This window comes from Centroberyx affinis, unplaced genomic scaffold (assembly GCF_046629955.1).
Source record: "Centroberyx affinis isolate AG114_WGS23_722 - 3 ecotype Tasmania unplaced genomic scaffold, CSIRO-AGI_Caff_v1 ptg000888l_1, whole genome shotgun sequence".
Lineage (NCBI taxonomy): Eukaryota > Metazoa > Chordata > Actinopteri > Beryciformes > Berycidae > Centroberyx > Centroberyx affinis.
The window spans coordinates 554,723-566,758 of NW_027279477.1; the positions used below are offsets into that span (position 1 = coordinate 554,723).

The following is a 12,036-nucleotide window of genomic DNA, read 5'->3' on the forward strand; positions in this document are numbered from 1 at the left end:
GTTTTACTGTTTGAAGAGCCAGACAAGGGGAAAAAATCCCACAATTCAAGTGATTTTCTTTCTTGTTGTGAAATCGAGGCAAAGACACAACACCACGAGAAACAGAATTTACATGGGAGACCAGCTTTGGCACATCACCTCTCATCTACCTGGCTGTATCTGACCCTTGGGTCAATGAGTTTAAGAGTGAGGTTGGGACCAGGCGAGTAATCTGGTACTGTGGTACTGAATATATGATTGACCTTCTCTGCTGCTTAGTCTTTTTTCCTCCCTGTGACAACTGCAATCCTCCAAAAATGTTTTCTTTAGTTCACTACATTCATTGGTCCAGGGATAAACTTGGAAAGATATTCCCTAATACTGACCCTACCTGCCCTCGTAAACTGGAACCAGCTACTTTATTTCACCAATTCTGGTCATGCCCTAAACTGTCAGATTTCTGGGGATTGAAGTGTTTTTCTGAGGTCTTTGAAATTGATTTTGAGCCTTGCCCCCTTATGGCTATCTTTGGGATTCTACCAGTGGGGTGTCCATTATCACGTGCCCAGTCTGATTCAGTAGTATACGCCACTCTTAACTGGAAACTTACCTTTTAGCCCTCTTATAATCATTGGGTCAGAGTTGTATTAGGCTGCCTTAAACTAGAGAAACTTAAATCCAGCTCTCGTGAGAACCCTGAATGTTTCTATGAGACCTGGTTTCCATTCTGGGCCTGCTTTGGGTGTCACCCCATGAGCTATTTTTTTTTTATTTTATTTTGTTTGTTTGTTTTCCAATTTTACACTCTCCCACTTCTGCCCCCTTATACCTACAGCCATATACCTCTTGATGTGAGATTCTTTTGTGTTTTATTTTATTTTGTAAGTGTTTTAATTTTTGGTTTGTAAACAACCCTAATATTGTTGTGTATGTATTTGCTTACTGTGATTTTGTTGTGTGTCTTGTGTTGGCTATTGCCTTGTAAAAAAAAAAAAAAAAAATATATATATATATATATAATTGGAAAAAAATGGTTTCTGTAATCTGCCGCAAAAGAAAAGAAGAAGATGAAGAAATTGTTTCCCAGCAATCTGTTGCAATTCGTCGTTTGGCCTCTAGATGACCAACAAGACAAGCTTGCCAGCTGACTAGAGGCAGCAAGTGCAGATAGCTCTAAGCTAAGATTAGCTAGCAAAACATTAACCCCCAACTTGGGGCTTTGATCAGTCAGTAGTTTGCTAGCTAGATTGAGGCTGGCGTTACTGGCCAAACATGCAGAAATATGAAAAGCTTGAAAAAATCGGAGAGGGTAAGTTGCATTATGCTTTTTTAGCAAAGTTGATGTTAGCCTAGCTTGCTACTAGTTAGCATTCGTGTACTTGCAGGGTTAATTAACGTTAGATTGTGAGCCTGGTGCTTGCGTTAACTAATTTTGTAGTTAACCCTATATGGTGTAATATGTACAGGTAACACACATACTGATATATGTCGTTGATAACATGTGTCAGACGATTTCTGTCTGTGAGCTTTGACGATACTTGCTAGTTTACAGCCATTAGCGTTGCCATGCCATTCATCACTAACGTTAACTGTGATTTCTCTATTCCGAAGGTACTTATGGAACTGTTTTCAAGGCTAAAAACAGAGAAACCCACGAAATTGTGGCTTTGAAAAGGGTTAGGTTGGACGACGACGACGAGGTATGTGGTAACAACAAAATAAGAGAGCTAACGTTAAGTGTATTTCAGCTAACAGTGTTTGCTAGCTGGTGATGTTAGCAGGCTAGTGCTAATCACAGAGTGTCAATATGATTCTTTCAGGGGGTGCCAAGTTCTGCCCTGAGAGAAATATGTCTCCTGAAAGAACTGAAGCATAAAAACATTGTCAGGTCAGTCTTTTTTTTTTTTTACCCAAACTGAATATAGCTTGCATGTTGGTTCGGTTGTTCACGTTAACGTACTCATGTGCTAATGCCAACGATAGTTTAACTGTTGATCAAATATATTAAAATGCCAAGCTGCCTCGATCTAAGCTAACAGCGATCAGCTAACGTTTGGCTGTTTTGTTTTCCCCAGGCTACATGATGTTTTGCACAGTGACAAGAAGTTAACCTTGGTTTTTGAATATTGTGACCAGGTGAGATAAACTGATGCTTACAGATGTACTATAAGTGGACGTAGATGCTGATAATTATTTCCCCCTTCTTTAATTGATGAGGAATATGTTATTTGTCTGAATGAGGCTAACTTGTGTGTCTTATCAACTACAGGATTTGAAGAAGTATTTTGACAGTTGCAATGGGGATCTAGATCCTGAAACTGTGAAGGTGAGAGATTGGCATCCTGGACAATCCATATCCAGAGGTTAACCAATCCAGAGGTTAATCAAGACCTACATGCTTGCTAAATGGCCATAAACTGCTTGTTTTTTACAAAGAGAAAGTTGTAGCCTCCCATTGTCAACAATATTTCAACGATATTCATCGAAATGTGGAATGAATTGCTTAATTATTATTTTTTGTCTCTAAACTTGGTCTTCCACTCTCATGTGCAGTCATTCATGTACCAGCTGTTGAAGGGCCTTGCTTTCTGTCACAGTCGAAATGTTCTTCATAGAGACCTGAAGCCACAGAATCTCCTCATCAACAGAGTGAGTATATTTCATTTGGACCATAGAATTTGAATTGATAGAACTATCATTCCCATTCAAATCTACACTCTTAGATGGCCATTTAGCTGGTACACTTACTTACTTAATGGTTGCTGTAGAATGTCTGATAGTGTTGCCATGGAAATTGGTGCTGATTTGGTGCATGAGATTCAGAAAGCTGATGTGTTACCATGGCAACCTCATCATTAGGATGCACGAACATTTCTGAGTCTCATGTACAGTATGGAAGCCATGTTGGGTGTACCAATGGAAATTACCACGATACACCAGGAAGTGCCCTTTCTATACATTCAAGTACTGTGCTTTGGACTTTGACAGTTAGGCTAGTACGCTAGTAAGCAGATCATTTATCTTAACAAGCTATTGTTGAGCAGCAGGGCAATCTTCATTCTTTCTATGTGGCTCATGTCTTGTCAATTCACAACTTGAATTCAGTAACAGATTGTGTGAAACGTATTGTTGAATCTGATGCACTGAAGAGGCTATAGTTTATTAGTGTGTGTTAATATGTTGGAAGATTTGATCACTGATGTCTGTATCTACAGAATGGGGAGTTGAAGCTGGCTGACTTCGGGTTGGCTCGAGCCTTTGGGATTCCAGTGAGGTGTTACTCAGCAGAGGTAGGTTACACATTGTTAATACAGCAGGTGCTAACATGTAATTCCTCACAACTAAAAACTTCTTACTTCTGTTAAATTATTCTGATTATATTTGCTCAGTTTCTGGTGCGTGATGGATCCAATGAAAAATCGAGCCAGATTGATTTCTGTAGTTGAGGTTGTAGTTTTCAGTAGGTTCAACTAGAGCCTGATGATGAAGGATTTTGGATCTGGGTCTGTCAGGGGCCCTGTCACTACAACCCCAGCACTAGAAAAAAAAGTTATAAATATATATTGTTATAAAGTGGTCAAATTAATATTTCAGCATCAAAAACAAATGGACCCGCAAACTTGATCTAAGGGCTGTCATAAAAACATTTGCAGAGGCAAATGCAACGCTACACTGTCATATGGGCTATTAGGTTCAGGCAGTAGGTTGTAAAGGAAAACAAGACTAAAAGCGGATTTCAGTCCATTTGTTTTCAATTAGACAAGTTTTACTGCAGCTCATTTGTGTGCAAAAATCTGCCTGGGTAAAAATGACTGTTATGACATGTGGCATGCTACAGTAGCCTATTGTTTTGTTACTAGGCTGTCTTTGATGTACAGTATAGGCTAATTTGAATTATTTTTTTGTATTTTTGAAAAACCACCAATGTTGATCAAACGTGTTATTATTGGCAATAAATAAGTTGTTATAAGCTGCTGTATCTACATGATCAACTGTTGTCAGTGTTCATGTATTCACATTGAGACTGAAAAGAAATGGAACCCAGACCGATATATTGGCTCTGACTGAAAAGAGCAGGTAAATGTCATATTCAGACGAAAATAGACTAGATGAGACGTAACTTTATTGGCATTGGGCTGGGTGACACTTGCCAGCATACTCTAGAGCCAGGCTATTGTAGTAGAGTGAATGGCCTTGCATTATGATAGGCTGCTGTCCTGCCATAATGCACTAATTGCTTTGGCTCACTCAGTGCTCCTGTGGTTTCCTTTTTAAGTAAGACTAGGATAAGGATATTTAACTATTCCAGCAAGGAACACCATACCCAGAAAAACCTCCATTCAGATAGGCTATTAAATGACACACGTTTTATTTGGGGGATTATAGTTTGATTGAGTAATCAATGGCGCCAAATAGACTGTGTCTATGACTTTCATTGCATTCAGCTTGTTTATTTCTTTTGGCTTTATAGCTGAATTATCATTAAGCTACTCAATTAATGATGGAAGGGAATAGAGCGAACGCCACTGTGTAGTTGAAGTGGTGTTTCATTTTATTGTCGCTGTGTGCCAATGGAGGAGTGGCAGGCAAGTCTCTGATAGGTTCAGCAGGTTTGGTTGGCTGACCCAAGGGCCCTGCCTGTCAATCTCACGAGGGGGCCACATGACCCGCCGTTACACCAGTGGTTTGAAAATGTAATAAACACAAAGCTAGAGGGAAGGCAGAGTTTGAAGCATTAATAATTTGAAATAAGGTCATTTAAAAGGTCATTTCAGAAGATGTTTTATCCTGGGACATGACATTTGCACTATTTCAGCAAGAAGAAATGAATGATTCTTCAGAGTTACTTGGATACGTCCAGCAAACACGTGCACAATGATTGAAGTTGTTTGCTTCAATTTGAAATGATTTAGCCATCAGTTAACAGCTTGTTCTGATGACAACACAGGGATTTTAAACAAGCAGTCAGAGTCATTGTTTGACAAACCTGTAATGTTAAAGGATAATTCCAGTTATTATGAACCTGGGCCTTATTTTCCTAGTTTTTGCCATTATGACTATTGATTGTGTTCAAAAGTTTGTCAGTTACTTCACTGGAGAGCTTTACATTCCTCCACTTTGCCAGTAGCGCTGCTGTCCAATACACACTCAAGGGCCAAAGCAAGCACCAACAGCTGAACCCAAAAAGCGATTAATACATGTCTTTTCAACACAATAGCACTCACACTGCAGTAGAACCTGCCTACAGCCAATTTTCCATGGCCTGAAATGTGCTTACATTGCGGCATTAGATATGTTATTTTAGTTACTTAGCAAGAATAAGAATATTGCACAAAACCGTCAGCCAGCAAAGTAAACAAGGAAGTGTGTTGGCAACGTTAAAATGTATCAATAAACTATTATAACTGAAATGTTGTGATAATTGTTCAATCACAATTATTTAAAGATGTGTAGTGTGGGTGTTGTTGTATTAAAAGCACGTAACATGTTCTTTTAATGCATAAGTGTCATCAATTACATCACTGTAGAGCTTTATGTATCTTCAGTTCACTTTTGAACACAATCAATTGTCATGATGACAAAAGCTAGGAAAATAACACCCAGATTGAAAATAACCAGAATTGTCATTTAAACTCATTCAAATCCATAGGAATTCATCCTCTAGGACATGTTTTAAAACCTCAGAATGTATCATGTAAAAGGCCATTTAGTTGTATTCTACATTTGTGTCACAAAACTAGTGATACACCTGGTGCAACAACAACTGAAATCAACTTGAAACTGAACTTGAAATGCTGGGTGCAAGTTGCTCTGTAGGTTGAGCCAGACGGACCTCAAGTCCTTTCAGGCCTTTGACATTCTTTACACTCATTAGCCATGTAATCAGATTAGGAGCAGGTTACTATAGAAAGTAGGCTAATGGTAGCCTCAATAGCGAATGAGGGAGGGAAACATAGACTCAAGACTACTACTTTAAAGTGACATAAGAAACACAAACGTGTCATAAAACACACACACCCATATTACTGTACTACATACAATGTGATTAGAGTAATAAATTGGTAAAGCAAGTGACGGCACTCATCTCTTTTGGACCTTGTAAATTAAAACAATTGACATTGACAATGGTCATGCTCATGCTCAGTATTGGTGTACCATCACTGGTATGCTTCTTTGAAGGATGTGTAACACTGACATTTTCAAGTTAGTACACACATTAGTATTCACATGTGTGCTATTCCCTGTAGTGGAAATAGCACACGTGTGCGATGTGCAAATGCAACTTTCTTAATTTTTTTAGTTTTTTTTTCTGTAGAAATAAATGGTGAAGAGTGAATAGTCGTATTACTCTCTTGAACTTTTTCTAATGAATTCAGCTTTTTAACTTTTCAGGCTGAACCAAAAGCACTTCCAGCTGCTTTCAGCTAGCCCACACATTCTCTCTGGGAGATGTTCTTTTTTTTTTTTTTAGTTAGGTCTGGCATTTCACTTCACCAGGCATATTTATCATATAACCCAGAAAAAGTTCTGTGTTCCACTGACAAAGTTCCACTGACAAAGAAACAGTTTGTTAAAATTGTGAGTCATGATGGAAACCAGATGGTAGATTGAAGTTTATTAATGGTGACAATGCTACCAACCTGTTTCTTCATGAAATCGGTGTCAGTTCAAAAAGTTTTTCACACTATAAGACAAGTGTCTGTTAAAATAAGACTAAGATCAAAAAAGCCACCCCTAGAGTGTCTATGTAATAGTAAAAGCCTGAAGGATTGGTAACACCACCAAGTTCGCTGTGACATTTGGTGTGGTTAGATCTAATTTCTCCACTGTATCTCTGTGCTCTTATGATCTGTGTCTAGGTGGTGACATTGTGGTACAGGCCTCCAGATGTGCTCTTTGGTGCTAAACTTTACTCTACCTCAATTGACATGTGGTCCGCTGGATGCATATTTGCAGGTTTGTCTTTGACTGTCGACACAAATGGGGATACATGTTAGTCTATAGGTTTTCTTACTTTGTTCTGTTATCTAATATGACTTTGGTTAAAACTAGTACTAATTTTAAAAAATGGCTGATTATACATTTACAGTTCTAAAAATATCTAAGGTGTGAATCATTTATCATTTTGATCACATGTACTGTTCAGAGCTGGCTAATGCTGGAAGGCCCTTATTCCCTGGGAATGATGTGGATGACCAGTTGAAGAGAATCTTCAGATATCCTTTTGTCATCACTTGTATGTTTTGGCAAGATGAGTCTCCTGCTTATCTGGTATGTGACATCTAATTCAGATCATAGAGGTAGGTTGAGGCTAAATTATAAGAGTTGTAAACACTGTTCAGTTACAAAAGTTTTTCTTTAACTGTGTGGTACATTGTTGGGTACTCCAACTGAAGAACAGTGGCAAACAATGACAAAACTTCCAGATTACAAGGTAAACCATTCATGTCATTTATTTTCTAAAGCCTACAGTGGGGGAAGGGTCTTGGGTAAGCAGTTTGCAATCTATTTAAACCAGTTCTTTAACCGAACTACTGTTCTCTGTCCCTTTCCTCTCTGCCTGCAGCCATATCCCATGTATCCAGCCACCACCTCACTGGTGAATGTGGTCCCCAAACTAAGTAGCACAGGACGGGATCTACTGCAGGTAATTTGGCTTTGAGCTTGCCTACCTTTTTAATTTTTCAGAAAGTTGGGTCTGCAGTACTATAACAGTGTGTGTGTGTAATTGTGTTTGTGCACAAGATAGCTATAGCTCGATAACTACAGCAGCAGTAGCTCAACAATAGTTGCCAGCAGACAGGTTTTCCTGCAAAACATCTCTGTACACTAAAAGGTTTCCTTTGTTCTTACCCAGAACCTGTTGAAATGTAATCCTGTCCAGAGGATCTCTGCAGAGGAGGCCTTGCAGCACCCCTACTTTGCCGATTTCTGCCCACCATAGATGCTAAATTTCCTCTCACTGAACCTCAGCCGCCAGAATCAATCATCCTTCACTCTGTTGGGTCATTAGGACCAGTCCCTACAAGGCAAATCCCTTACTGGTTTTAAAATACTTCCCTGCATTTCATCTTGTTGTGCCTCCTTGTGGAACAAAGTCCTAGTGGCTCTGCAAGATTTTAGGTTCTTTTTGGTTGCAAGCCTGTCTGTCTGTTCTTGGTCTATTTTGATTTATATATTTTTGATCTTCCTATTTGATAGCACTAATGTGGGAGCATGCAATATGTTGCATTAAATACATTTATACCTGTGGAAATTCTCACCCAACAGCCCCTCTGTTTCATAAGAATGAATTTCACTTTGATAAAAAAAAATCAGATTTTAATAGGGCTGCAACTAACGATTATTTTCATTGTCGATTAATCTGTCGATTATTTTCTCGATTAATCGATTAGTAGTTTGGTCTATAAAATGTCAGAAAATGGTGAAAAATGTTGATCAGTGTTTCCCAAAGCCCAAGATGACGTCCTCAAATGTCTTGTTTTGTCCACAACCCAAAGATATTCAGTTTACTGTCATAGAGGAGTAAAGAAACCAGAAAATATTCACATTTAAGAAGCTGGAATCAGAGAAATTTTACTTATTTTTCTTAAAACGTTACTCAAACCGATTAATCGATTATCAAAATAGTTGCCGATTAATTTAATAGTTGACAACTAATTGATTAATCGTTGCAGCTCTAGATTTTAACATTGATACCCTCATTTATAAACGGTCGATCTGGAATCTGTAGGGATGTCACTTAGTTGAATTCATTTGAAAGCCTTGTCTACTAACAAACTGCTAGCACATATGTTTTACAGTGATACAACCTTGATAATGGATGTTTTTGTCCCCATGGTCACATTTTTTGCAAAGTAGTTTTGCCAATTTGCTGTCATCTATAAAAGTCTGTGTTTGTGATGACTGCAGATTCTTGGGCAGGTAATGTTAGGGGAAATGCTGTACCAAAGTGTTATGTCACTTTAAGTAACACAAGCAATTGTGTCAGTTGAAAATTGTGAAAAAGCTTATTTGGTTTATTACTGAACCCTTCTAGACTTCAGAAAAGGCTACAGACAGACTTGTATTTCTCATGTTTTGCATACATACAGCTCTTTCCCACTACCTAATATAAGATTGTATAATAGCATGGGAAGCTAATTTATATATTTTTTTTGTTATTTCTCAGGCTTTTTTTTCCCATTTTGTATTTTGTGCACTTTGTAACTGACAGTTTTATTTTACATAATTTAGTTATCCATTATATCAGATATGTTGAACACAAAGCCAGGTTATAGCCAGGTTATCAATGAATGGGCCAATATAGATGTAATGACCAGTGGACCATTAGTGACAGAATGCATTTTTTTTTTCATTGTTTTTTTGACACAATCTTTTATCATTATGTCTTTTAGCTTTTCTAAGATGCTTATTAGCTTTTGTAATAGTTAATTGAAAAAATCCACTGATGACCTGTATTATGTAATGATTGTTTTGCACCACTGGCTGTGTCCATTTTGGTTACTTATTTTAACATGATAAACGGCTTGCAATTTCTGCAGTGTTACTTTACTCCAGATTGTTACAGTACTACTTATCCCATAAAAGCCTACATAATGAGTTGTCTTTGAAGTAGTTATCTAAATAGGGAAAGGATTTATTTTCATTTTGCTGATGTAAGACAAGATAATGGAATGCATGTATTTATTAATAATTGAATGTCTGCTTATTTTTGCATTTAGTCTTTTTTAAATACAGCACAACTTTTCATTTGGTACAGAAGCTCTCCTTTGAATGATGAAATTTGACACTCGGCTCTATGGCATTTACAAGGCTATTTTTAGTATTCATAATGCTTGAAGGTTGTGTGTGGATGAAGCTTTGATTTTATTGGAAACAACAAACCATAGGGGCATTTGCTCTTAGTATTTCGTTATCATTGTGGAGACAAAATATTTCAGCGCTCATTTCAGACAAACTGCTGTAGAGTTACTTTATACAACTTCAATTTTAATTTTGAATGAAGAGTGGATTTTGCACTTTGCTAGTATCTTTGGTTTCATTGTTAGAACTTGGGTCATGTATTTAGACTGTCAGTGGTCTTTGTGTAAATTTCAGCCATTATGGCTCAGTATTCAATAAAGTAGACATAAATATACTGGTTTACTTTTCTCTGAAAATAATTTACAGTTTGCTCATGCATAGTCACTTAGACCATTTCAACATTTTGGAAGTAGACTCTCTGCCGACTCATGAATTTCATTATCAATTCAACACTGAAGTCAGGACCGTGTGGCCATTATGTATTAAATACTGACCAATGAATCCAATAGACTGGATCTCGCCCTGTTCTTGACTTTGTTCATTCTTATTCAGCTGTAGTTCACACCAGAGTCTGTCAGGTTTGATTTACTAACTGGGTGTCGTCCGTACTTGGCTGGCCTGCAGTTTGGTCTGTCAGTGATTTGTTTTGAAAAGCTCATGATTTAAGACTGAGTACGTTACACATAGTTAAGAGTGTATTAACTATTTAATGTACACTTCAGAGTTGAAATCACAAATCTACAATATAATGCACACATAGTATGTAGAGCCAGATGAAGCAAGTCCAGTTCCCCAGATGTTTGTGCATGCAGTCTTTTCATGAAATATACATAACATGTTACCTGTAAGAACCAGTCTTACAGGCGTAATGCATTTGTTTCAGTTCAAGCCACATTATGCTTATTTTATCCATAAAAAAATGTTAGAAACATATTGCAGTTCTTCACACCCACATAATAGCTTTCCATTATTGAGTATTGCACAATCCCAAGCCTGGTTTGAGGATTTTCTTGGTTATTAAGATATAATACATTATACCACAGGGCATGTCAGGGCGTGTCATTTTGATTCATCTGGCTCCAAACTACATTTGGACAATACAAAGTGAATAACATGGCTAATAATACATTAAGAGACCAGAGATACTAGGAATACACAATGGTCATGCAAGGAAGAAAACGGGTGATGTGCCGGACATTATTATGCATCAAGCTGTCAGAATAAAATAGTTAAAATCTATTGGTTGACAGAAATATATAGAATACCGTCATCTACTTGGCCGTAACTATGGAGTAAAATATCAATTTAAAACTACTTAATAAGCACAAACAGTTCAGTATTTGATGTTGCCAGTTCAGATACACTCTGCTGTTCTTTGACTGGTAGTAAGGCAGGGGGTGGGGAGGGAGAGGTAAAGGCCCGGGGCGTTTCATAGATCCTACAGTCACAGTTGTAAATGCTAGGTCAGCAGGTTTCATGACCAGCAGTTTTTATGCTTTTTAACCGACAATAAGACACACTATCAAAATCATGGAAATGCAACATCATTAGTATAGCATCACTGCGTAACATGAATTGGCGCCCATGTCTTTATGTATTTATTTATTTTGCTGATGAACAATTAATTTTGTGATAATATTGTACAACTATAATAATATCATACATCTATGTTGTAATTTGCAGCTGTTCAGTCTACATCCATTCCAGCTGTTGGATAAGCCATGAATTGAAAAAGGGAATCCCAAATCAAATTGTTATAGATGTCAGTCAAATTGGTAACAGTAGTATCTGAATCAATGCATTTATTGCTCATGACACAACACCAATTCACCTTTTTTTTTTTTTTTTTTTTTCAAATACCCCTGAAAGGTTAAAAAAAAAAAAATCCATTTGGATAAAGTCTCTTCGTGAGGTGGTATCTGGCTCCTCATGGAGTATGTTCTTATTCCTGATAATGCTGGAACAGTGCACAGTGTGTACACCGTGTGCAGTTAAACTACAGCCAATAAGGTAGTCACAATCATAGACATCCAGTCATTGGCTTTGGAGTGATGGCTGATCTCCAAGGGTTTGTGCTTCACATCAACAGTCATCTAATACACAGACAACAGAGTAATAAAGCTACAGTGTTACGAACACCACTTACGTGATTGGCATTATATTGGAAAGTTTCACATAAAAAACCTCTGCAGACTGTTCTCTGAATTGTACTCTCAACAAATTATTATAGTGAAGATATGTAAGATGTAC

General features: G+C 37.5%; 1 protein-coding gene across 2 annotated transcripts; it reads left to right on the forward strand.

The window, feature by feature from the left end:
• The first annotated feature begins 1,119 nt into the window (after positions 1 to 1,119).
• cdk5 (cyclin dependent kinase 5) lies at positions 1,120 to 10,275 on the forward strand. Of its 2 annotated transcripts, XM_071521411.1 has the most exons (12): positions 1,120 to 1,288; positions 1,591 to 1,679; positions 1,800 to 1,867; positions 2,055 to 2,115; positions 2,249 to 2,305; positions 2,533 to 2,628; positions 3,195 to 3,269; positions 6,840 to 6,936; positions 7,127 to 7,196; positions 7,354 to 7,414; positions 7,547 to 7,627; positions 7,838 to 10,275. In XM_071521411.1, the coding sequence occupies exons 1-12, from the start codon at positions 1,252 to 1,254 to the stop codon at positions 7,922 to 7,924; spliced, it is 879 nt and encodes a 292-aa protein (XP_071377512.1). In that variant the 5' UTR covers positions 1,120 to 1,251; the 3' UTR covers positions 7,925 to 10,275. The 2 variants fall into 2 exon arrangements, with proteins under 2 accessions (XP_071377512.1, XP_071377513.1); XM_071521412.1 differs by lacking the exon at positions 2,533 to 2,628.
• The last annotated feature ends 1,761 nt before the right edge of the window (positions 10,276 to 12,036 follow it).

Excerpts from the sequence above, each read along its gene's own strand:
- cdk5 (XM_071521411.1), top strand. The coding sequence starts at position 1,252 with ATGCAGAAATATGAAAAGCTTGAAAAAATCGGAGAGG. Across the intron at positions 6,937-7,126 it reads CGCTGGATGCATATTTGCAG|AGCTGGCTAATGCTGGAAGG; the intron begins GTTTGTCTTTGA and ends TGTACTGTTCAG. Across the intron at positions 7,197-7,353 it reads CAGTTGAAGAGAATCTTCAG|ATTGTTGGGTACTCCAACTG; the intron begins ATATCCTTTTGT and ends ACTGTGTGGTAC.